Here is a 27,328-nt window from a genome sequence, read left to right on the forward strand (position 1 = left end):
TGAGCCGCTGTACGGTTTGTCCATATGGCACAACATTATGGCGGTGCTTTTATCGCAAAGCAATACTTCTAGGGGACAATATGTTCATAATATGGCATCAGGCATGATGTAGTCTGCGTGTCTCTGTATGAAATTGAGGCTTACCGAGGTACATTCTGGCCCCATAAACTACTATGGGTGCCATGTTAGGGCTCTGTACAGCTTATAGAGCTTGCAAAAAGCCATAACCCAGTATACATAACACAAACTTGCCTATATTTGCTGACAGTGGTCCGGGAGACCAGTGAGTTGGGAATACTACATCCCCGCACACCAGTCATGCCCACTTAGGGGACATGACAAAACCCTTTTTGTGATGCAAACGCAAAAATGCGCTGGACACACCCCTTTTTGTCACTTGATCGACACCTGCTGTGTGTTCATCACATAGGGATTAACAGAAACCTCTAGTCCAGGAAATTTGCCAGTTCTCCCAGAAGTCTCCCCTTATATCGGGAGCCTCCTGAATATTCCAGAAGAATTGTTGAGTATATAACATAGACGCAGACTATATGGCTGCCCTGGGGCCCTTGTGGAGAGGGGGCCCAGTCCTGGTTTATATAATCCACTTTGCCCCTGGCTAGCCAAAACCTATGCAGAGCTTTTCTCTCCAACGGAATTGATTTGTAAGAAAACAAAAGGCTGAAGAATTTGCCCAAGGGTCATGGAAAGGGTGTGGAGAGTAAGAAAACAGTAGGCCTCTCTGTCCTGCCCTATATATGGAGTGTATATATCCTATCCTACTAATATTATAAATGTAAAAGTTTGTGTGTTTGGATGTTTGTTAGTCAATCACACAAAAACGGCTGAACGGATTTGAATGAAATTCGGCACATAGATAGATTGTAACCTCGATTAACACATAGGCTATCACTGTAAATGATGCTTCACAACTGTTATGAATTTATGTTCACATACTATATTACACTGCTCCTGCAGCAGCCTTATCTCAGGTCCCAGGGCTGTTATCTCTCTGTGTAAACACACACTAACCCTCAGTAGTTTGTCTACAAACATTTGCATATTATCTGATCTGCTCCAGGCACTGCTGACACACTGACACGGGCAAACACCTTTAATCCAAATTGGCAGTTTGTCCATTTTAAACATGCCTGGTAAAAGAAAATCTAATTTGTCGCAAACAAGGAAAGCTATGAAGGACGCCAGAAGTCACAGAGCTCTCCACAAGTGGAGCTCACGGGGATCATCAACACCAACAACACATGCATTATATGGCGTTGCAGCAAGCTGCTGAGATGCCAGAAAAATTACAGGCACGGTGCGAAGAACAACTTCAATGCCAGGCCAGCTTGAGAGTTGCCGAAATGCTGGAGCATGCCGATCATCAACGCCAACAACATGCTCATTATATGGCGTTCCAGCGAGCTGCTGAGGTGCTGGAACAATCCTGGGCACAGCATGAGGAACGCGTTCAGCAACAGGCCAGCTGATTATTGTCATCTCTTTCACACACAGGAGTAACGAACATAGTGATGTCACAGTACAGATAATACACACAGTGATGTCACAGTACAGGGATAATGTACACAGTGATGTCACAGTACAGGGATAATACACACAGTGATGTCACAGTACAGGGATAATGTACACAGTGATGTCACACTGTACAGGGATAATATACACAGTGATGTCACAATACGGTATAGGGCTAATACACACAGTGATGTCACAGTACAGGGATAATGTACACAGTGATGTCACACTGTACAGGGATAATATACACAGTGATGTCACAATACGGTATAGGGCTAATACACACAGTGATGTCACAGTACAGGGATAATGTACACAGTGATGTCACAGTACAGGGATAATGTACACAGTGATGTCACAGTATAGGGACAATATACTCAGTAATGGTACAGTAGAGGGGTAACATATACAAAAAAAGATCACTCTGAAATCACACTATATGAAGATAGTCATTATGATGATGTCTCAGTAAAGTAATGGAGGTGCAGTCAGTTCCATCATCTATAGTGAACACTAATTGTACCCTAGGTCTTACTGGATAGAGGACCTCTTAGATATTGGGCCCTGTAGCAGCGGCTATGTCTCTTACTCTGGTAGTTATGCCCAGGAACACTACAGCAGTTAGTTTCTGGCGAGTCCACTGCAAGTGACCTGCTGCCAGTATGTCCTGTGTGACCTCAGTTTTAGGCTTGAGGGTTTTCAATTGCGGACCATTTGCGGACACATTATATTCAATATGCCCTCTTACACCACCGGATATTTTATCCGTGGTGTGGCCAGGCCGCAACCGTGGTCCGCAATTTATAGGACATGTCTGTAATGGCCTTGAATTGCGGCACTGCACGGACTAGAGTTCTATGGGTGAGTGCGGCAGGACATGGACATATGCGGAGCCTATGTTGCTGATCAGCAACTTGCGGACCGTACATTCAATACGGTCGTGTAAGTCTAGCCTTAATTGACTGGATCTGTATAACATCAAAGAATTGATTTTTTTACTATTGGTTGAATAATCTGATAATCCATTTCATTGGCCACTAGAAGAGCTGGAATCACATTGCAGATAATATGCAGTATAGCCGGACATTGTGTGTGATGGTTGTTAGGTAACACTGATAAATCGCTATATAGCTGCACCTTTACCCCACATTAATGTTCTGGTGACACCTGTGACATATGGTGATATATATGAGCCGATAATACGACATCACTAAGCAAGCAAATAGATGAAAGCAACAAGACAAAGCTTGGAAGTAAATGTTACCAGTGTTTTATGATGAGATATCAAGATATGAGTCTGTAATACAAGAAAGAGGCTCGGCCGTGTAGGCTCAAGTTCAGTAACCAAGAAGACAAGGTCTGTGACAGGAAACAGCTTATACAGTATACAGGGAAGGTGCGTATATGTAAAATGTGCAATTAAATAGTGAATCACCTATATACAAAATCATATGCAAGGGGTTTGTATATTCTCCCTGTGTTTGCGTGCGTTTCCTCCCACGCTCCAAAAACATACTGATAGGGAATGCAGATTGTGAGCCCTATACGGACAGTGAGTGACAATGTCTGTAAAGTGGAATATAATGGCGCTATATGTCAGTAACATAAATAAATAACCTGAATATAACGCATACTCAGAAATATAAAGTACAACCTTTGTAACATTAACAGAAATGAAGGCCGAGTGCTCTGCTCAAGAACTCCCTGTATACAAATGCAAAGACAAACGTGGCTCTCGAGGCACCCCATGTAATGCTGTATAAGCACCATATAGGCATACCCAATGTATACGGCCTTTGTAATTTCTTTATACTTTAACAAAAATCCAAAATTTTTAAAAACTCCATTCTTTTTCTCCAGAAAAAGTCCCTGCTGCCCCTGACCACTGACACCATTCCTTTCCTTAGGTGACTGGGGCCGCTGATGGACTGTTGGCAGTGTCACACCTCCCATGAGGTGACCTGAAGCGACCGCTTCAGGCGGCGCTATGCCTGGGCCCCAGGGAGGGCGGCATATTTGCTGACAAGCTGTCCTGGCTCAGGGTCACCGTCACTGAGCGGTGGATTGGGGAGGCCGCTGGAGCAGCGCTGCTCCAGCGGCCGCCCCTCACGCTCAGGCAGAGAGCAGGTCCTCTCCCTGCCTGCTAAAGACGATTGCTCCGTTCGGCCCCGCCCCCTTGGCCCGCCCCCTCCCCTCGGCCCCGCCCCTCCTCGGGGGGGGGGGGGGGCGGCTTTCTGACGTCTGCTTCAGGCGCCATGGTTCACCCCTGACTGTTGGACTGATGGACTGACCGCTGTCAGTCATCATGATCAGCTGGACGAAGAGGAAGAAGCAAAGAAGAATGGAAGACCTGCTGAAGCAGCTTATCCAGCGGGCAGAAAACGCCGGTGGCGAAGAGTGGCTGCGGAGCTGCCTGTCCCAGCCTGAAGAGAGCGGCGCTGAAGCTGATGCAGCGGAAAACAGAGACACAGCAATACCGGCGGCCTGTGACGATCTTCCGGCGTGCCTACACTCCGGAAACACCTAGGAGGCGGAGCCTTTCGGATGCCAGAGTGGTGACGCTGGATGAAAAGGCTGTACTGCCAGGTCTGCGCAGAGTGGAGCCGGGACTGGCTGCTGAGGCAGTGAAGACCAAGGGGAGCGGTGAGAAGAAGTGGTCAGGGGAGGGGCGAGGGGAGCCGGGCAGATCTGCAGCGGTGGCATCGGAGCCCTGCCCCAGCTGAGCGCTCTTATCAGAGCGCTTTCAGTTTGGAGCCAGAGCGGAGCTGTGACACCTGGGCACCAGCGGTGTGTGGCCCAAAATTACTGCTGCCCTGTGTATAAGAAAAAATTTCTTTTTATTATTATTATTATTTATTTATATAGCACCATTAATTCCATAGTGCTTTACATTTGGGGGTTACATACAATACACAGACTATAGGGGAGGGGAGCAGCCGATGAAGATCGGGGGGTGAGGTGGATTAAGCGAGCAGCGCAGTTTAAGGTGGACTGGAGGGGGGCGAGGGTGTTTGCTGGGAGTCCATGGAGAAGGGTGTTGCAGTAGTCTAGGCGGGAGATTATGAGGGCCTGGACGACCATCTTGGTAGTTTCCTGGGTGAGGAAGGGGCGAATTCGGTGGATGTTCTTGAGCTGGAGGCGGCAGGAGGTGTTGAGGGCTTGAATATGTGGCTTGAAAGATAGGTCAGAATCCAGGGTTACCCCAAGGCATTGGGCCTGTGGGACAGGGGTAATTGTGGTTCCATTAACTTTGATAGATGGGTCAGGTGGTGGGGCCATACAGGATGGGTTGAAGATGTACCGTGTACCGTGTTAGCCAGTGGATATGAAATGAAAGAAATTTTTTGAGAGATGTCCTCAGTAGTTGATACCTTTTTAATGGCTAACTTAAAAAATTTTTTTTGATGAGATATCGAGCTTTCGGGACTCTATAGAGGTCCCTTCATCAGGATACTATAACACAATTTCTGAAGGTAGGCATATATATATATATATATATATATATATATATATATACACACAGAGGAATGGAGTGTTAGATGCAAAATAGATGGAAAACAGAACATGTAAATAAACAGTTTAATTTAATTTAATAGTTTTTAATTTAACAGTTTTTAATTTAATACATATATATCAGTCCAAGAAGCTCTGGGTTTATAGCTTCTTTCAGAAACAGAAAGGATCGCCGCATATGGGAGATTAAACTCATGACGACCTTCAACACTCTCCAAAAGGGGTTAAATCAGGCCCAGGGTTTTATGACGTTTTACAATCACTAGACACCAAGTCACTGATCAAAAGAAGTCATAAACCCAGAAAGCTTTCCTGTGAACTGATATATATGTTTTTAAACTGTTTATTTACATGTTCTGTTCTCCATCTATTTTGCATCTAACACCCCACTCCTCTGTGTATATATATGCCTACCTTCAGAAATTGTGTTATATCATCCTGATGATGGGACCTCTATAGAGTCCCGAAAGCTCGATATGTCATCAAAATTTTTTTTTAAGATAGCCATTAAAAAAGGTATCAACTACTGAGGACTTCTCTCAAAAAATTTCTTTCATTTGCTACCCTGTGGAGAAGCTGGTTCTCTGGACCCCTCTTCCTCTGTTCCTGCTGTGAATCCACTGCCTTCTGGCCTGATGCATCCTGGAGCTGTGCTGGGAGCTGCTGCTGCGGTTCATCATACACCTGCTGGTTCATCTCAAGAAAGAGTGTCACCTAGTGCTGAGAACCTATATGTTCAGTCTGTAAATGAAAATGTAATTAATTTAATACGTTGTTTAAGTGAATTTGTTAAACCATCTACTGACCATTCTGTGGCTGGAGCGTGGGTTAAACCACCCAGCTTAAATGTTAACAGTTCCATGCTTAGTACTTGTTCTAATGTTGATATCATTTCTCTTAATCCGGTTCCTTTGGTGGATAAGGGTATGGGCGTTTCTGAAATATGCGCTAAAGAAGCCATTTCATGTGAATTGTCCCCGCTGGGAATCCATTTATCTTTAGCTACCAAGGAACGATTTGGAAATTGGAATTTTTAGAATTGTTGTCTCTGTTACCATCTGCTAAAGATCATTTAGTAAAGGCTGAGAAAAAAAAACGATAAAGAGGAGGAGGCGTAGTATGCCGAAATCCTTCAACAACTGGCTGCAGGCTTTTTGTATATCTGCCTCAGAATTGGGTGAGAAATATCCTAACCTTTGTTCTGGTTTGTTTCAACATATTGACATCATTTTAGAAGCTTACCATAATTTCGATGGGTTAGCTTGGACCAATTATGATGAGCTATTCCACCACAAATTGGCAGTATACCCATCTTTGAAATAGGGAGTTAAAGATGTTGGCCTCTGGCTTGACTTAATGTTGCCTCAGAGGTCAAATCAAATCAAAAAAGCTTTATTGGCACGTCCGAATAGATATTTGGCATTGCCAAAACTAGTAAAATGGGGGGGGGGGGGAGTTGGACTGGGTGAGTGGTGGGTATGGTGGGGGTGGGGTGGGTGGTTTGGGGTATAACAGTCCGTGGAGTCTCATCTTCCTCTTCGTTGGTGACTGCTATATGGGGAGGTGGGGTGGGGCGGATGTATTGGGATAAATATAATAGTCCGTGGAGTCTCATCTTCCTCTTATTTTTTATTTCAGTAGGTCAGCAAATCCCAATCAATCTAACATGAGAAAAGGGGTTTGTTTCGCCTATAAGGAAAATAGTTCCATGTGGTTTCAAAGTTGCCGATATAGGCATGAGTGTCTGTTTTGTGGAGGAGCACATCCAATGTCCAGATGTTTCAAGAACGCTCAAACCACTCAGCAGCAGCCTGGACTTAAAGAGCAAATTTCAAAGAGCATTGACGCCGGTGAATTGGCAAAAAAATGTTGCCATGGTTAGAACGTTACCCAAACAGGATGAGAGCTGAATTCTTACTTAACAGTTTTAAAGATGGGGCAGGAGCGTGGCGATGCTGTGGGCCCGGCACCTGCCCCGGTGTATGTATGCCGAGTCCGGATGCTGGGTCTGTAACTATAATATTGCTGAATTACCGTAATGACTCAAGTATAAGAGGAGGACTTTTTCAGCACAAAAACTGCTGAAACACTCAGTTTATACTCAAGTATATATGGTAATTAAGAAAAGAGAAATCTAAATCCCATCAATATTTGGTGTAACCTTTGCCCTTTCCCTTCCATCAGTTCTTCTTAGCACACTTGCAGACTGTTGTAGAGGTTGTTCCCGCCATCATGGAGAACTAAGCACAGATCTTCTGTGGATGTAGGCTTGTTCCAATCCTTCTGTCTCTCCATATAATCCCAGACAGACTGGATGATGTTGTTCGTTTGGAAACATAGAGAGTGCCGGGTCAAAGTTCAGTAGGCGGTACACAACTTATTTCCCTCAAAAGTTAACTTTGGTCCTTCTAAGTATATTGTAAGCAGACTAATGTGTGTGTATATATATATATATATATATATATATATATATATATATATATATATACATATATATACACACACACACAATGAATGAAATGAATTGGTAAAATAACAGATACAGGTTATATATAAATAGAAGATATATTAAATTAAATAATAAATAAAAATAAAAGGGGTTGTCCCATCACAAGGATCCTATCTATACTGCTTGTTAATGTGGATGTAAGACTTTTCCGAAATACATTGCTTCAGCAAAACTGCTTTGTTTGTCCACTATCTTACTTTATTCAATTCATTGTTGACACAGCCCTGACTTATCTGCTCAAAAGTCAAGTGATGTATCTGCTGCTCTCAGGGGGGAGGGGCTAAGTGCAGGGAGCGAGCCTGTGTATCTAGCTATTCCTGTGTCTGCACCACGTGACCTTCCTGCTCTCAGATAGAGGAGAGAAGCTGCTTTCATTTCTGAACGTCTTCTGTTCTCCCAGTTATCAGGTTAGCTAATTCAATTGTGTTCATTATAGCAGAGACAGGCAGTCTCTGTATTTAACACAGAATGGAGTTGCTCCTGCCTATACTTCATAGTCCAATATTGTGCATATAGTGTTGTTTGAGGACCTTTAATGACATCACAGGCCCTTCAACCGCCCCATAGGATCACTCTATGCGGCGGGCGGAGCTACACGCTAATTTGGGGCGGAGCTAAACAGCAGCTTTCATGTGAAACCCTGCCCAAAAAATGACGCAAGAAACCAGGAAGAAAGAAGATTTTACAGCAGTAAAGACTGGTGAGTATGCGACATGGGAATACCCCTTTAATAGAACCATATGTGCCATAAAATATAAGCAGTGTAAAAGTTACTATATTTATACAAACATTATAAATCCACAAGGAATAGAAGTTGAAGAAAGATCGGGTCCGACTTAGTATCTATACAGGAGGAAATTGTCACATTTTCTATATACTCCTCCATTGATGAAACAATCTTGGCATAATAAACTCTCTGACCACTAGATGGCATCGTCTTTCCTACTTATTCCATTAACTGAGAGGGAATTCCCAGTACACACTCTCCATTGTAATGCTATGTAACCCCAAACTTCTCAAGGTAAGTATTTTCTCCTAAGTGGAGAGAGAGCGGCCATGACTTGAAGTAACATATACTCGAGTATAAGCCAACCCGAATATAAGCCGAGGCCCCTAATTTTACCTAAAAAAACTGGGAAAACTTATTGACTCGAGTATAAGCCGAGGGGGGAAATGAAGCAGCTACTGGAAAATTTCAAAAATTAAAATGGTCGGAATTTTTGGGTGCAGTAGGTGCTGGGTGCTGGGGAAGGGAAAAGGGTGTCTTGGTTGTCTGTCTGCCCCTTCCCTGAGCTTGAGGACTGTTTTTTTTTTTTTTTCTGAAGTGCTTCTATTAACCCCTTCCCGATGGAACAGGAGCACTGCAGATCCCCTATATTCAGTAGACCGGGCACTTTCAGACACAGGGATACAGTAATTTTCTACTTTTATATGTATTCTGGGGAAAGGAGGGATTTAGAACTTTTATTTTTTTTATTTTTTTTAAAGCTTCTTTTTTTCCCCACTATTTTATGGGAGATTCTATACATTGATATTGCGGCTGCTCATAGACCCCCCTCCCCTTTCATAAAATAAATAAATAAAACATTTTTTTTGCTGACTCGAGTATAAGCCGAGGGGGGCTTTTTCAGCACAAAAACTGGGCTGAAAAATTCGGCTTATACTCGAATATATACGGTAAGTGTAAGTGTTTTTACAGCATGTAATGTCTGTATTAAAACAAATACCTATACAGAAAAAAAATTGAATAGTGGAAGAAGAGCCTGGGACAGCTAGGTATCCCTGACAATTTGGTGGGGATATTGGATATAGGAGATATTGGAGATAGGATTATTGTGAATTTTTGGAAGTTGGTAGTAATATGGGACAGCTGCATGGTCTGTCAAAAAAAATTAGCATTCTACTTTGGTTAATATTGGTTGTTTTTTTTTTTTATCCCATTTGAAAAGATCATTTTTTAATTCAATTTTGATATAGTAGTTTGCAGAAATACTGGTGTATTCTTAAAAAAGATCTCATCCTTATTGTGGGTACTATCTATTCTTCCAGCCCAACCAATGATGAAATTCTATCGACTGTTAATAAAAATGGTTGAGGGTACTATCGCTCTATCCCTTTCAAGTCTATGAGATGATAGCAGCAGCCAGAGGAATAGGGGTAGGGGGCACCATGGCCTACAAGACTGTAGTGACACCACTGATGAGGGGCGATCTGTCTCCATCTAGAAGGAGAAAATACCTCCAGAGGTTTGGAGTTGCATCCTTGCTACATGTGCATGACCGTGTGCAGTGTACAGGTCACTAAAAATGGTGCAGATGACACACGGATTGGTAGCTGTGTTTTTTCTCCATGGTTTTCATTGACCCATACATAGAATTGAATGCACCAAGAAACAAATACGGACAAGGATAGGAAATGCTCTGTAGTTTGCAACTCTTCACTACGGTCTGTATACACATCCATAAACTACGGCTGCTTGTATGGACCCATAGAAATGTATATGTATGCCCATACTTATATACTTTGATTTTGGATCAAAAGTCGAGTCATGTGCATGGAGCCTTACTACTACAACTGAGTGTGTGTACTGGGAATCCCTCAGAATAAGAAATGAGTAAGAAAGCCAATGCCATCTAGTGGTCAGAAAGATTATTACAATTTTACCAAGAGTCAAGGAGAATAAGAGAAAAAGTAACAAGTGTCTTCAGATCTTCAGACAAAAATTAGATTACACTATCCTAGTAGTACTTGTGGCTCAGTCAGTAAGGTGATGAATTTGTATGTCAGCATGCACCTTGTTGTGAGTTCAGTCCCTGACAAGTAAGCCTTAAGTCGCAGAGAACATATAAGAGCCGTCAGCCAGGTGGTAGTGATTGAAAATTGGGAAATTACACATGCAGAGAGCAAGTGGTTTCTTTAGGGCAGGGATCTCTGTGTGCTGTAGATCATGCAGGGTTACCACCCACTTGGCTGATTTGTAACACCATTATAAAGGTTTATAGCTTTAGTATCAATTTAGATAAACAAAAAATCAGATCAGAGATGTCAATTGAAGCTCCAATGCAAAATTCGTGGCCTTTCTGTGTTGTGTCATTCAGAATAATGGTATATTTTATCTGTCAGAGGGACCTTTGCAATACAGTCTGCGGGTCAGTGAAAATGGCACGGATGATAGGTGGATTGGTATCTGGAAGCATGGCCGCCATCAGGAATTTTGGGGCCCCATACAGCCTAAGTGTCTACCCCCCCCCCCCCCCGCCATTTTAAAACTACTTTATTTTGCGACATACCAATTATGTATTACATTTCCCTTTATTTAGCAGCATTACAAGGCTTAATCAGATTCTATTTGCAGGTAAAATCTGCTACGTGTGAAAGCGCCTATAGAGAGCCAACACCATCTATAAGAGCCCTCCTAATAAATCCTCAGGGCTTATTCACATTGCGTTTTTGGCCTCCCTTGCCGGGATACGTTGGTAACCAGTCAAAATCAGCTGTCAACTTATCCCTGCACAAAGAACTGGCCAATAAAAAAAAAAGGGGGGCCTGCAGTTCTCCGTGCAGGGATAAGTGGGGAGCTCATTATTAATACAAAGCACACATAGCTTTGGAGGTATTGTGTGCTTTGTAGTTCTCCAGCTAAAAACGTATATATTATTGCCCCAGTTCCCTCTCCGCAGTGCCGCACACCCGATGTCCTAACAATCTCCCCCCCCCCCGTCCACCTTCTAACATCTTTCCATTGCCCCCTGTACATATAAGTGATGTCCCCTGGCAGGGCCGGCTCCAGGTTTTTATCTCCCTTGTAAAGGAGGCGGGGGAGTCGAGACACTGTGCGTCGCAGATGAAGCGAGAGATGTCACGCAGGAGTGTGACGTCACCAACGCCATACCTCCCAACTTCTGAAGAGTAGAAAGAGGGGCAAAATGTGCGGCAAATTTAGCTCCACCCACTTTTATGTTGACTCCGCCCATTCTCATTCATTTTTCATGTGCTCCCCCACAGTATAATCCTCCTAGAGTCACCCGTAAATTATATGCCCCCCCTCCATCTCTCCCCCAGTTTCATATACACACTTCCTCTGCCCCCAGTTTCATGTCCCCCCCTCCATCTCTGTCCCCAGTTTCATGCCGTTCTCCCCCTTCATCTGTACAGTTTCATGTCCCCGTCTCTGCCCCAGTGTCATGCTGTTCCACCCCATCTGCCCCAGTGTCATGCTGTTCCCCCCTTCATCTGCCCCAGTGTCATGCCGTTTCCCCCCCCCTTCATTTGTCCTCCAGTTTCATTGGGCCCCCTCCATCTCTGTCCCCAGTTTCATGCCGTTCTCCCCCCCCCCCCCTTTATCTGCCCACAGTTTCATGTCCCCCTGTCTTTGCCCCAGTGTCATGCCGTTCCCCCTTCCCCTTCATTTGCGCCCCTTCATTATGTTCCACCTTAATGTTTAATACAAAACAAACACTTACACTCACCTTCCATCGCTCCTCTCTCCACTCTCTCACTCCATTCACATAGTTATAGGCGCGATGACGTCATCACATACACCTACACATACGCCTACACACGCCGAAGCCGTCCCGCAGCGTTAAAGCAGGAGCTGAGCTCACAGACGGACGCCGATGAGCTGAATACATAGGCGATTAAATCAGGATCTGTGAGCTCAGCTCCTGCTTTAACGCTGCGGCCCGGCTTGCGTGTGTAGGCGCGATGTGATGACGTCATCGCGCCTACAACTATGTGAATGGAGTGAGAGAGAGGAGCGGTGGGGGAGTGATGGAAGGCGAGTGTGTTTGTTTTGTATTAAATATTAAGGTGGAACATAATGAAGGGGGCCCATAAAATTGGGGGGCAAATGAAGGGGAGGGCGGTAATGGCATGACACTGGGGAAGATGAATGGGGTGGGGAGAGAACGGCATGACACTGGGGCAGAGACGGGGGGACATGAAACTGGGCAGATGAAGGGGTGGGGAGAACGGCATGAAACTGGGGACAGAGATGGAGGGGGGGGGGACATGAAACTGGGGGAGAGATGGAGGGGGGGCATATCATTTATGGGTGACTGTAGGAGGAGCTGTAGGAGCAGGAACTGTGTGGGAGCACATGATAAATGAATGAGAATGGACGGAGTCAACATAAAAGTGGGTGGGGCTAAATTTGCCACAGCGCGCAGAGCGCGCCGCACATTTTTCCCCTCTTTCTACTCTTTAAAAGTTGAGAGGTATGGCGTTGGTGACACCACACTCCTGTGTGATGTCACTCGCTTCATCTGCGACGCACAGTGTCTCGACTCCCCCGCCTCCTTTACAAGGGGGCCCACTGAGGCTCTGTCGCCCAAGGGCCCATACAAACCTGGAGCCGGCCCTGGGCGGTTCTATGGGTCAGACCAATGTTACTTCCAGGATGACAACGCCAGCTGTCATGTAGTGACCCCCGGAAGAAGGCCGTTCTACACATGCCGAAACGCGCGTCGGGTTGGGACTCCCACAGTCACGGACCTTAGTAGACCACCTTGGAGATGGGTAAGATGTATTCCCCTCCTTTATAGACATATTATTAGACATCAGTCATTGGTCCATGGATGGTTTACATTTTATGTTTTTTTTTCACATAAATAAGCACAGCTCTAGTATATCTTGGTACATTTCTTCTATATGTTGACACATGCTTTGTGTGCTGAGATGCTTGTTTTTGCTCTTGAATAAAGTTTACATATTGTAGGCTGAAATATAATGTATGGCCAGACCTGGGCTGTACATATGCATGTATTTGCATTCCCTTTGAGCAACTAGCAACTTTGAAGTGCTTTTTATTTATATCAGCTGTGCTATAAGAATTTGACAGTGTTTGCTTCTGTGGGTTGTCTTTTTGTTTGAATTGTAGTGTTCTATGTGTCAATATTTCATACTCTATTTACTAATTTTAACTGATATGAAATAATTTTTCATGAATAAAGAATGGTATTTTACATTTTTCATGTATGTTGAATATTTCAACCTTTTTGGGTCTTGAACCCTTTCTTTGTGTGTCATGTAGCGAGGTCTGCCATGGCTTGGTACAGTGACAATCAGGTTAACTAACTGGACTGGCCTGGCCAGAGCCCAGACTCGAACCCTATCGAGCACCTCTGGGACGAGTTGGATCGATGAACTAAGGGGTGCAGCAGCTGACTAAAATCGGTGAAAGAACTTACCTGTCTTCTCCAAGCCGAATGGAATAAAACACCACTAGACGTCATACAAGGACTTGTGGAAAGCCCGGAATGGGTGAGGCTGTAATTGCCGCTCGGACCACACGTGTCCATATACTTATTGGTAGACTGTGTATCTGCCTTTGGGCTATTTCTTATAGTTGTCAGCCTCTTTTTGTCTGGAAATCCTTCACCTAGAGAGTGCCTGTTTTGTATTCTTTCACCTTATCACTGTATTGCATGCCACGATTTAACTATCCGTGCTTCTCGGACCCCAATGAGCATAGACTGCAAAACAGATAGGAATAGGACCTGTCCTGAGTTTTGCTCACAGCTACGGACCGTGAAAGTACATGTTCATGTGTATGGGGCCATAGAAATGAATGTGTCAGTGTGAAGGACATGAAAAAAAACAAAAAACGACTGTGCACACAGAGGTCTTAGTCTGGGTCTTTTGTCTGTTCTATCTTAAAGATAGACTTGGACAATCCATTTAATACCAATCAATGTATTGTGACAATGGGCAGGTATCTGTAGCATTAGGGCAGTAATGTATACTGAAACAATAAGGATATATTGAGTAGTAAATTCATCTGCAGATGTATGATCCATCACCGCTCCGCAATCCCTGGGTGGTCTTCTCCCCTGTCTCAATAAACCTCCCCTAGATTAAACATACAGAGAAGTGCAGTATGTGACCCTGGGCACACTCAGTCATGTTTTACTACCTTTCATTCACTGCAGATCAGATCTCCTTCCCTTCATTTTTACTAGTCATGTGGTGATGAAGGGAAATTCTTTAGGGTTTTGCTGCAGATGCCGGTCATAGCTGGGCACCGCTGCAGAGGAAAGACATTCTTTTCTGACAACTTCTTTACCAAATCATTAAGTTTATATCTGTGGTTACTCGGCTTTTCTGCCATCACTCTCTCTCTCTCGTGGCGGTTAATTCAGAAGTGGACCAAACCTTGCTTTATTTTTATAGATCTGCGATATTCCACAAGTGAAGATCTGGGAATTCTGCTGGTTTCAGAGCAAACCACCAAAATCTCAACACTAAAAACAAACTGGAGTCCTAAATAACTATACAGTCAAATTCCAGTCATCTGTCAGGATCTGCATCGTCGGCAACGTTCCCTCTAGGCCTTTGTATCCCTGGTGGTCCATGGTTGTGAAGGGGTTAATGTCGGTGAGACTGGTGGACTGTGGCAGTGAAGGGGTTAAATTAGCCAAACACATTAGATTTTGGATGGTCATCTGATGGACGATGGGATCATTTGTAAGAACGATATCAACTTTAACAACGGGGGGTGCGGTGAGTCTGTGCTAGTATTTTAGTCGGACAGTCAGCTGAAAAGTTCCAGCACGAATGATCTGTTTTTGGCAGATGAAAGTCTGTGGTCAACCAGCTGAAAATGTCCATGTGTGGCATCCACATATGAGATTTCTCTCCATCTGTTGGCAAACAAAACTCAAATCTGCATGGCTTACAGAAGTGACAGGGTTAATGCCCAGATTATGGGGATAACGTCCATCCTTAGGGAGAGACCATCTTTTCAGGTGTGTGGAGACTTATACAGCCATAGTTGCTCCACTGCAAGGGAACATGGGAAGAATATGCAAATCTGTCTCCCAAGATGTAAATAGGGAGACAGTGCCTCTGTTATACTGCCCTCTATGGGAAGTACCCTGAACATCATGCCCGACTTTCCCAGAAGTCTTTACTGCACAATGTGGGGTTATAACCAAATCAATTTCTCAGCTATGGACGGCACCATTTCTGTCTGGTTGAACTTCATCAGCGCAGCCTAGAGAGAATTGATTTGGTAGAAGTGAAAGGCTGAGAGACCAGATTATGGGGATAATGTCCATCCTTAGGGAGAGACCATCTTTTCAGGTGTGTGGAGACTTATACAGCCATAGTTGCTCCACTGCAAGGGAACATGGGAAGAATATGCAAATGCAAGGGTTAATGTCAACATTCGTGGTGTTCTGGGGTTAGGGTCTATTCAACATGGAGAAAAATGGCGCTGCTCCTGCTACGATAACTTGCGGCAGAATCAGCGCTGATAAAAAGACTCCCATTGAGTTCAATGTGTATAAGACTCAGCGCCCCCTATCTGTACAAAGCCATAGACATACTGAAAAATGACCAGGTTTTATCATTCATGCATACAGGAATAAAGAGTATACAAACATCACTCATAAACACAGAACTGTGCAGATAAAAGGCTTCGGAATTGGATACAACACGGGCATTAAAATAAACCAATCTTCAAAGATCCCTCCTTGCATGCAGCGATGACACCCGAATCTAGGAGTTCAACCATCTCCTTCTTCACCTGTAAAAGTATAGCACAAGTTATAGGTGTCCCTGGACATCTCAATATCACATATTATAAAACGAACAGAAATGCTTGAAGCACGCCAAACCTTTCAAGAAACATTTCTGACTTTTATTACATATTTATTTAGCAGTTTTCCCTCTGCAGCCTCCATCCCTAATAATTTGCAGTCCCTCTTGAGCTGGTGGTGGAGATGAGCGATTATGATGTATCCAATATAGAAGTCTCTCTTACGTAGAAGAACCAGCGGGATTGTATAGGACATTAGACAGAAGTAATGAGCAGTAATGATGTAAATAAAGCACTTGGAGTGAGATAGAAACTTAAAGGGGGCTGCACCATTGTGAACACTTATCTCCGATCCACAGGACAGAAGATAAGTGCCCGAATGCTGAGGGGCCGTAGGTCAGGTCCCTAAGTGATCAGAAGGATGGGGGATCAAAAGTTCTTCTAAAGCCTCCATGTGAATAGAGCTCCAGTGCACTGCTCCATTTACTGCTATAGAGCTGCCGATGATTACAGTCCCAGCAGCTCCACTGACGCGCCATTCACAAGGACGCTTTAGGGGAGACTTTCATTCCCCCATCCTCCTGATCACTGGGGAACCCGCCACTTGGGCCCCCAATAATCGGACACTTATCTCCTAGTCCTGTGGATAGGTATACGTGTCCATAACAGCACACTGTAGCTGCAGCATCTCTATTCAGCATCGGTTTGTGCCTGGGTCTCTCCTCACTCAATCAGATCTGCAGCAGATCCATTCTAAATTCTGCTATTCCATCACAATTGTGCAGCTTTCATTGCAGCAATCGGTGATGGGAATCTACAGAAGCTATATCCTATGGTAGTTTTTATACACCCTGTGCTTGCCCAGCTCTCCAACTTCCAGTTTGTTTCCAAACTTTAAAAAACATATTGAAAGAAGTGTGAGCCTCATGCAGTCAGGAACAAATGCAATGTGTCGAATAGATGTTATAGGTGGCGCTATACAAGTATAAAAAAATCAAACTACGGTAGTATTTACCTCTGGTATATCCGCCATCCTCCGCAGCTTCTGATCCCTCCAATTCCAATCCAAAACAAGGTATTTCAAGGACTGCAAGCTGAGCCCCTCTATAAGCAGAAGGACAGGCAAATGTTACTACATGGATAATGAGTCTATGATTGATATATACCACTATATCTGACACATAGAATTGTATGGAGAGAAGCTGAGCTCTGTGATATATAGGGTTATATGATACAGGAGAGAAGCTGAGCTCGGTGATATATAGGGTTATATGATAGAGGAAAGAAGCTGAGCTCTGTGATATATAGGGTTATATGATAGAGGAGAGAAGCTGAGCTCTGTGATATATAGGGTTATATGATAGAGGAGAGAGGCTGAGCTCTGTGATATATAGGGTTATATGATAGAGGGAGAGAAGCTGAGCTCTGTGATATATAGGGTTATATGATAGAGGGAGAGAAGCTGAGCTCTGTGATATATAGGTTTATATGATAGAGGAGAGAAGCTGAGCTCTGTGATATATAGGGTTATATAATAGAGGAGAGAAGCTGAGCTCTGTGATATATAGGGTTATATGATACAGGGAGAGAAGCTGAGCTCTGTGATATATAGGGTTATATGATACAGGGAGAGAAGCTGAGCTCTGTGATATATAGGGTTATATGATAGAGGAGAGAAGCTGAGCCCTGTGATATATAAGGTTATATGATAGAGGAGAGAAGCTGAGCCCTGTGATATATAGACCCTATATATCACAGAGCTCAGCTTCTCTCCTCTATCATATAACCCTATATATCACACAGCTCAGCTTCTATAGCTCAGCTTCTCTCCTCTATTATATAATCCTACATATCTTGCTCTCAGATCATGTGGCAGACATCCCCTGACAGGTTCCCTATAAGTGTTTCCACCATCTTTTAGGTCTCCTCTTACCTTGTTCTATGAGAGCTTTTATCCTCCCTGGTGTTCCTACTCCCAGATGAACGATATTATTTTCCAGCCACTTGATCTGATCTTTAATCTGTAGTAAAGTAGGAGAGTTCAGAGGTTATTTTACAAGTTATGGTCCTGGTAAATGGCCATATCCTACATCATTAATATACAGCAGATACTACAGAGCAAAAGGGTAACAATATTTTGAACATTTGAAATAGTTGCAAGTCAAATTCATGAATCAGATAGCCAAGATGATTGTCTATAAATGATGGCAGTCTCATGTTCCAAGCTGTAGTGTATGGTGAGATATGGAGCCTGAAAGTCACAAGCAGAAAACATTGTTATCCTTTTGCTCTTTGGTGTATATTCAGGAGCATATGAGGCTTTCTGGCTTGTTTAAGGGGTCGTATGAGATTAGAAAAGCATGTTTCCTCCAGAAATAGCGCCACTGCTGTTCACAGGCTGTACCTGGCATTGCAACTCTACCTTGCTCAACTCCATATTATATTGGATATGATACAATGGAAATAAAAATTATTGGATATAAATACCTTAATATGCTTTGCAAATAATTTCATTATCTTGTTGTCCCCTCGGAAGGCATTTATCAGTCTAGAATAGGGATAAGAATAAAACAATGATTATTAGAATGATATATTAGTATATTACTAAGAGACCGTACAATACATCTTGGGTGGAAGGAGGGGATAGAGATCACAGGGCAGGTATCCTGTGTAGCCCATGTAGACTTGGGGAGAACATACACAATTCATGCACATGTTGCCAATAACATCCTGCCCCCTTACAGCCACCACAGGGCGCAGTAACGTACTGCATACTAACCCATCTACAGCGGTTTTCTGGCATAGATGGAACCTTTCTTGCAATAAAGATGTTCCTTCAGTGCGCTGTTCATCACTTTTTACGAAACTGGGCAGAGACCAAGGTGGGCTGGTTCGAGGACTCCTTGGTTTAATGAATTTACTGAGTTATTTAGGAAATTTAAATTTACATCTGTTCTTGTCTGATGTAATTTCAATTCTGGTGCAAGGGAGTGGACCTGTTTAATTAAACTGCTAACCCTGTCCTTACAAGGTTAGGAGGGGACCACCTAGAAGTATATAGTCAATGAGTGCTCTGCAACTAACGCCCTGTTCACATCAGCGTTTGGATTTCGTCCGGGAACCTCCCCCCCCCCCCCCGAACGGAATACCAAACACAAATGCAAAGCGCTGTGCTGTAAAAGTGCACGGACCTCAGACTATAATGGGGTCAGTGTGCTTACCGCCAGATGTCTTCAGGGATCGTGCGGACAGGAAAGTAGTTCCCAATCTACTTTCCTGTCCACATGATTGTGCGAGCAGTGCGCGGCAAGCACACGGACCCCATTATAGTCTATAGGGTCCATGCACTTTTACAGCACAGCGATTTGCACTTGCGTTTGTATTCCGTTCGGGGGTCTCCATGTGGACTCTCCCTGGACGGAATACGAAAGCAGATGTGAACCAACCCTTACTAAGGTTTACTAGTTGGCATAGTGACCGCCAGACATAATAAATCCCCTCCATCATTTATCAGATCACAATACTAATGTTGTACCCTAGACATAAAAGTGGGTGATACAAAAATAAAGACTCACTCACTGAGCTCTATCAGACACTTACTTTATCAGCTCCAGGGTGCGGTGAGCAGAGCTGCAGACAACCAACAACAGGATAGATTGCTTTTCTTTGTGATTTTTTGACAGTTTTGACCATTTGGGGCAGACTGAAAGAAAGAGCCATTATATTATATATTATGTATTTGCTGTACAGTAGATACAGATAACAAGGACAGTATAGTGTCAGTTTGCCGGCCACAAACAAAATATACTTTTGCAACTGTACAAGACTAATCAAAGTGTCTGACGCTTGATGAAAAATACATTGCATTATTAGACTGTCTAGTCTACCTTTACCTGTCTAGTATAATTCAGGTCATGTCCACCTTATATAAAGCTGCTACAATTTGTCATAAAAATCTAAAGTGTCTAAAACTTGATAAATGCAGCATAAGGCATGTCAGACAGGTTATGTCAGAACTCTGGAACATTTCTGATCACCCCCAGTGTTAAAAAATAAATAAATAAATAAAAAAAATAAAAAAAAAAAAAAATATATATATATATATATATATATATATAGTATATTGCTAACCCATCAGTATGTTGTTTAGCCACCAATCTACTGCACAGGAGACAACGGAAGAGAATAAAGGAGTACTTGCAATACTACTAATCACCACTAGATGGTGGCAGTTCACTAAAACCACCACTGGTATCCTGGTGTGAGGTCATTGTACAGCACATGGGAAGGGAATGACAAAGGATATAAAGCATTATATTATATACACTATGTACTATTTATATATAGAATACGGAGGATATCTGTATTCAGCGTTCACCCCAGATAGCGGCTGTGGTTCCCTCCCCAGTAACATCACATACTTACTCTCCTTCAGGTATGATGTTAAGGTATGGCTCAAGTCATTTTCTATTGTAAAACAATTATCTATAAAGAAAAATATTTTCGTTAATTTTAAGTGAATACGGACATATTAGGAACATAAATGTGTCTAGACCTCATGTCCTCTGCTCAGTCTTATAAAAAAAGATCCCATTTACACAGAATATTGAGGCCTTATAGCAAAAAAGAACATTGTGCCCTGCTCTGCCCTAGTTCACACCACCAAGGCTCAGCAGGCATAAAGCACCTATGCACTTGTCTCCTCACTCTATATGTCCATTGCCTATAGGACAGTATGGCCAGTTAACCTTCTGCTTTCACCATCTATGGGTAACAAGTACAAACAAATTTGTGGCCCCCACAACAGCAGCATGGCCTACCTGTAAGGTATCGCACCCTTTATGGTTGGGCAAAAAGTAGACTTTTTGCATATCTCTATGCTTGAAGAGGTTTTCATCATTAAAATATCAGCAGAAACGATATCTGAATATAGATATTTTATGGTCTAATATGCACCAAATTGTGAGATACTGTATCACTTATACACAGCGAGGGACCAGATAGACAGTAAAGGGGGTCTCCAGGGCGTCTTTCTACACTTTCTGCATCCAGGTGGTTTAAAAGCCACATTCCTAGGGGTTGCAGGCTGGTTCCAAGGTCCAACCTTGGAGTTGCTTTTCTTCCTCCATCATCTTCTGTGTTCACAAGTAGTTACTTGAGTTATTGGGGGCTGGCAAACTGTAATATAGATAGCCCCCAAAAGAGAGGGGGAGGAAGTGGAGCAACTTAGGGAGCAGGGTGCTGGATCTGATCATGTGACTCCGGGTCGGAACCAGTCCAGGACCTCTATATGCAGCACTTTCAAATCCCCATTGGAAGTAAGTGTAGAAAGGCTCCCTGGAGTATCCCTTTAAGTCTACAACTACACATCTATTTCCAGAATCACCTTGTGCTACTTTGGACACTGCTGATCAGTTTCATTCCTCTATAACAGAAGAAACTATCAAAAGCCATTTGGATTGTTTGTCATCTTATGAGATATATGTATATATACATGCACACACACATATCTATAGATACAATATAATTGAAATTATCGAACGTACCAAATGAGCAGGACAGTGCTTGGATGGATTTAGGTTTTTGTGAGTCTACAACCGTGTAATTCTCAGTTTTTTGCATGGTTGTATTTCTCATGTTAGTGTTATGTACACACATGGACAAAATTGTTGGTCCCCTTGTTTAATGAAAGGAAAACCCACAATGGTCACAGAAATAACTTGAATCTGACAAAAGTAATAATAAATAGAAATTCTATGAAAATGAACAAATGAAAGTCAGACATTGCTTTTCGCTTCGACGGATTTTTACTTAATAATAAATCTCATGAAACAGACCTGGACAGAAATGACGGTTCCCGTAACTTAATATTTTGTTGCACAACCTTTTGAGGCAATCGCTGCAATCACAGGATTCCTGGAACCGTCAATGAGACTTCTGCACTTCAGCAGGTATTTTGGCCGCTCCTCACAAGTAAACTGCTCTAGTTGTCTCGCGTTTGAAGGCTGCCTTTTCCTTTTCAGCTTCTTCTAAAGATGCTCAATAGGATTTAGGTCAGGCCTCATAGAAGCCACTTCAGAATAGTTTAATGTTTTCCTCTTAGACCTGGTTCACATCTACACTCGGTAATCCGTTCGGGGAGTCCGCATGGGGACACCCCCCCACCCCCACCCCCCCCGAACAGAATGGGTCCGAGTGCTTTCTGTGCAGTCTCCGCACGGAACATGCGGACAGGAAAGTACTTTGTGATCTACTTTCATGTCCGTATGACTCGTGCAGACACCGCGCGGAAAACACATGGACCCCATTATAGTCTATGGGGTCCGTGTGTTTTCACTGCTTACTGCTTGCCAATGCGTCCCCATGCGGACTCCCCGAACGGATTACCGAACGCAGATGTGAACTAGGCCTTAGCCCATTCTAGGGTTTTTAGCTGTGCGTTTTGGGTCATTATCCTGTGACGGAGACCAAGCTTTCTGACACCGGGCGGCATATTTCTCTCCAGAATCCCTTGACAGTCTACAGATTTCATTGTACCGTGCACAGATTAAAGACACCCTGTGCAAATACAGCAAAGCATCCCCAGACCATACCAGAGCCTCCTCCATGTTTCACAGTAGGGACAGTGTTCTTTTCAAGATATACTTCATTTTTCTGTCTGTGAACATAGAGCTGATGTGCTTTGCCAAAAAGTTCGATTTTTCTCTAATTTGTCCATAGGACATTCTCCTAGAAGCTTTGTGGGTTGTCAACATGTAGTTTGGCAAATTCCAGTTTGTCAGATTCAAGTTACTGTATTTCTGTGTCCATTGTGGGTTTTTTTTTTCATTAAATGAGGGGTACCAACAATTTTGTCCACATGTGTATATGCTATGGTAAGGTCATGCATGGCTGGTGGTGGTAGTGGTGGTGGGGGGAGTCATCGATCCAGTGGCGTAACTAGGAATGGCGGGACCCCGTGGCGAACTTTTGGCATGCCCCCCCCCCCCCCCGAAGACCTTGACCGACCCCCTCCTACGCGTTCTATTATGCCCCATAGTGGCCCCTGCACACAGTATTATCCCCAATAGTGGCCCCTGCACACAGTACTATCCCCAATAGTGGCCCCTGCACACAGTATTATCCCCAATAGTGGCCCCTGCACACAGTACTATCCCCAATAGTGGCCCCTGCACACAGTATTATCCCCCATAGTGGCCCCTGCACACAGTATTATGCCCCATAGTGGCCCCTGCACACAGTATTATCCCCCATAGTGGCCCCTACACTCAGTATTATGCCCCATAGTGGCCCCTGCACACAGTATTATCCCCCATAGTGGCCCCTGCACACAGTATTATGCCCCATAGTGGCCCCTGCACACAGTATTATCCCCCATAGTGGCCCCTGCAAACAGTATTATCCCTACTGTGGACACCCATAAACAATTATTATACTCTGGGGTCTTTTCAGATCCCAGAGTATAATAATCGGAGACCCGGGGGAATAAAAACATAAAAAAACACTGTTTCTTACCTGTTCCCGACTCCTACGCTGTCTTCTCCGCTGTCGGCCTTCTTCAATGACGTCGGACGTCACATGACCCGGGATGCAGGCCGGGTTCATGTGACGTCAGAGATGTCAGAAAGGAGGCCTGGCAGGATCGTGGAGAGGTAAGTAACAGTGTTTTTTTATGTTTCTTACCTCTCCCGGTCTGACAATTATTATACTCGGGAAGTCCGAAAAGACCCCCCGAGTATAATGATAGCAGCGGTAGCGGCTGTCACCGAGCCCCTAATGTCCCGGGCCCTGTGGCAGCTGCCTCTGCTGCTATTGCGGTAGTAACGCCACTGCATCGATCCCACCATATTTATTACACCCAAATTCTGGCATAAATGATACTGGAAATCTACACTGGCTATGGTTTTTCTTCCAGGCGCACTCTCCACCATCTTTGGCATGGTGAAGACCGGCATTTATTTTATAAATCTCCCCCAATGTGTCCATATTTTATCTATAAAAAACACAACTGGACAGTACATAATATAATCAAATCTATCATGTGAATAAGGCCTTATTCTCTAAACCACCCTTTGTTTTACAGGCACAATTGTGGCCGATAAGACACTGGAGGGGTCTGTGCATCACAGTAGAGGGTCCGGCGTCACAGCAGCGGGTCCTGAGTGACCTGTTATTACATGTTAGTAGACAACTCTCTGCGTCCGCACAGGACTATGTAAATGTATAGTGACTAGTGTAGGAGACAATGGCCTATGGGCCCATCACAGCCCTAATTCGAGGACACTGCCAAGCAAACTAGGTCACGGTTAGGGCAAACACCCCCGCTTGTGCATAAATCATCTATAACCTAAAAATACACAGGTATAGAATAAGAAGCCTTTTATTTTCTTCAGAAGGGACGACAGATCTTGCCCATACACAAAATATCAAATAACAGGAGGAGATTATTCCTGGAAATAGCCTACAACATTTATAACATTCACAAACCCAAACGCCTGGGCCTTAGGTTTCTCCAGATGGTTCACGCAGAGTGCAAGCAAACAAGAGCAGGACTCGAGAAGCCTATACTTATATCCCAACCACACACCGAAATCTCTGCGGCTTCCAAAAGTGAACAATTTTTATTTAACCTTTTCTGTGGTTTTCGATGCTGCGGATAAAGTATAGGCCCAGAGTAGACATCAATAATTCAGACTTTCTCTTAAAGGGCACCCGTGACCTGTACGCGGTGGAGGCGGCCATTACTAATGAGCATTTATTCATGAGAATACACCCTATCGATTCATTAGGAAGCCCTGTAAAGGCTGAGGTTACGGGCAAGGAAACGGGATAGGCCTTAGAGACAGAAGGCGGTATGGTGAAGGATGAATTGCAGGCACGGAAGGAAAATTACTATAACTATTTAGTTTTTAACATAGAAAAATTCTCTTAAAGGGATCTGTCTTCCATGAATGCCATGAGAGTGTGGTAGTCAGACCTAGAGTACATTTGCATTATTGGTTGTTAGACCTGCACAATATTCATGTATTAGTGGGGTTGTTGGAGACCAGGCATGGTCGATGCCATAACAGATTGGTTGGGTGGAGTTGAGGACCTGCAGCTCTGCTTGCATCCACTTCAACAGCAGCTTTATATCTTGTATACGGTTTCCGGTAGCCAAGACAGCTGATCGGTGCAGAGTCTAGATGTAGGATGCCGACCAATCTGATATTGATGATCTATCTATTTGTGAGACAGACTGTACTTTGCTAATGGTACCATTTAGCAATTGTAATATAGTTGGCAAGAAGAGATCCCCCTCCCATATTCCCACCGGAGCGTGCTCTTCTACCAGATTACCCTAGGCTCAGACTGGCGCTTGTCGCTGCTGCCTGCACAGTAATGTGTGTATTGGCCGTCAGTGAGCCACCAAAAATCTGATGATCGCCCCAGGTAAGAGAAATCGCTGGTACTCTAGCTAGTATTTAAACACAGTGGTCGTCACTGGTCAGGGGAAATGTTGCACCATTATTGGGGCAGTATAAATGTATGTCCATGCAGCTCTAATACCCTGCTTTTTTGCTGTAGATGTCATCCCATTCAATGCAAAAACTTGCAAAATAAATTCACATGCTGCAGATGGATGTGCAAACTCTGCTGCATATTCTTTTACAAATGGATATCTAAGTCACATTCAGATAATTCTTGCCAGTCACAGATATTTCTGCAACAAAGCTGCCGCATGTAATTTCATCCTAATGGTGCAGGGGGCTTAATATGGGGGTAAAAGTGAACAGGTGCATGTGGGCCAAATAATACATCAGTGTTATAAGTGGTTTATGGTAGAAGAGACATTACCAGTCATCTTCGTAGGCAGGGCCGGCGTCAGCACATGGCATAGTTGGGCAAGTGCCGGGGCCCACAAAAACCTGGAGCCGACCCTGTTCACACGAACGTACCAGATAACTTACTTCATTATTACTACTTATATTATGTCACGTTGTGGTTAGAGTGGTCAGGAGTACGTGGATTGTGACACATGTGACACATTACAGTCTCTCTCCTCTCTGGATATTTACTAGGTTTTTGCAGTTTAGAATAAGTATTAACTTATTAAAGGGGTTGCACCAAGTTATGAAGTTATCCACTATCAATAGCCCTATTCTCGGACTGCTGGGCCCCCCACCGACCATGGAGCTATGGCTAAGGGGTAACCTCAGAACGTGGTACAGCGTTTCTAGAGATACACAAAGTGATGCTTGACGGGCTGTACCTGGTAACTTGAGTTCCTCCATCTCGATCACCGACCGTGTCTTCTTATAGTGTTGCTCAATAAGATGCCGAAGATCTTCTGGAGTTCCAGGTTTTGGTACAGATGTTGCAAGAACATCAGTAATTGTCTTCTATAGTGCAATAAAACATTAGTAATAGGTAAGTCAGAGTACTGAACCCTCAAATATGTGTCTCTAGTATTGTCTACTGAAGAAGTATATGGGATAAGATAAGATGAATAGCTCTGGTCACATCTGCATTATGGCTGCCAGTTATAATAGAAGTGAAAATGCAGTGTAAGGCCTCGTTCACATCTGCGTTGGTATTCCATCCGGGGGAGTCCGCATGAGGACCCCCCGAACAAAATACCGAATGCAACTGCAAGCGGTGTGCCAGTGAAAGCACATAGACCCCATAGATTATAATGGGGTCCATGTGCTTGCCGCCAGATCTCCACAGGGATCAGAGGACAGGAAAGCAGTTCACAATCTACTTTCCTGTCCGCATGATTTGTGTGGGCAGCGTACGGCAAGCACATGGACCCCATTATAGTCTATGGGTGGTCTAAGTGGTCCCTACATGCCAACAAGTAAAAAATGTGGATACTCATCAATACTATCAAACCCAACATTCACCTTTACAAAGCTATGTCCTGATAGAGTCTCTCTGAAGTCCACAATTGAGTGGGACTAGACATACATATGGTAGTCACTACAACATCCCACTAAACTGGAACATAGAAAAAGTATTGTATAAGGGATCAGGACTTAAAGGGAACCTGTCTTGAAAAATACAGTCCATTCTGTAGACATCATGTCACACGGCAGAAGCAGCTGAATAGACTGATATATAGGACTGTGGGAAAATATTCCGTATCACCTGTCATATAGCCATAAAAAAAACTCTGCTATTTCTATGTGGTGAAATCCAGGAGGCGGGGCTATCAGTGACTGACAACCTTCCCACTATGACCGTCATACAGA

At 43.8% G+C, this 27,328-nt stretch overlaps 1 protein-coding gene across 1 annotated transcript in view; it reads right to left on the bottom strand.

The window, feature by feature from the left end:
- Positions 1-15,882: 15,882 nt before the first annotated feature.
- The window catches only part of CMSS1 (cms1 ribosomal small subunit homolog), a 208,488-nt gene continuing 197,042 nt past the window's right edge, over positions 15,883-27,328 (bottom strand). The window contains exons 4-10 of the mRNA XM_075263640.1: positions 26,347-26,476; positions 20,520-20,579; positions 19,695-19,797; positions 18,582-18,642; positions 18,028-18,115; positions 17,110-17,198; positions 15,883-16,082 (exon numbers count right to left, since the gene is read on the bottom strand). Coding sequence (XP_075119741.1) covers positions 15,999-16,082; positions 17,110-17,198; positions 18,028-18,115; positions 18,582-18,642; positions 19,695-19,797; positions 20,520-20,579; positions 26,347-26,476 — 615 coding nt within the window. The 3' untranslated portion in view covers positions 15,883-15,998. The remainder of the gene's footprint in view (positions 16,083-17,109; positions 17,199-18,027; positions 18,116-18,581; positions 18,643-19,694; positions 19,798-20,519; positions 20,580-26,346; positions 26,477-27,328) is intronic.

This window comes from Leptodactylus fuscus, chromosome 2, assembly GCF_031893055.1.
Source record: "Leptodactylus fuscus isolate aLepFus1 chromosome 2, aLepFus1.hap2, whole genome shotgun sequence".
Taxonomy (NCBI): domain Eukaryota; kingdom Metazoa; phylum Chordata; class Amphibia; order Anura; family Leptodactylidae; genus Leptodactylus; species Leptodactylus fuscus.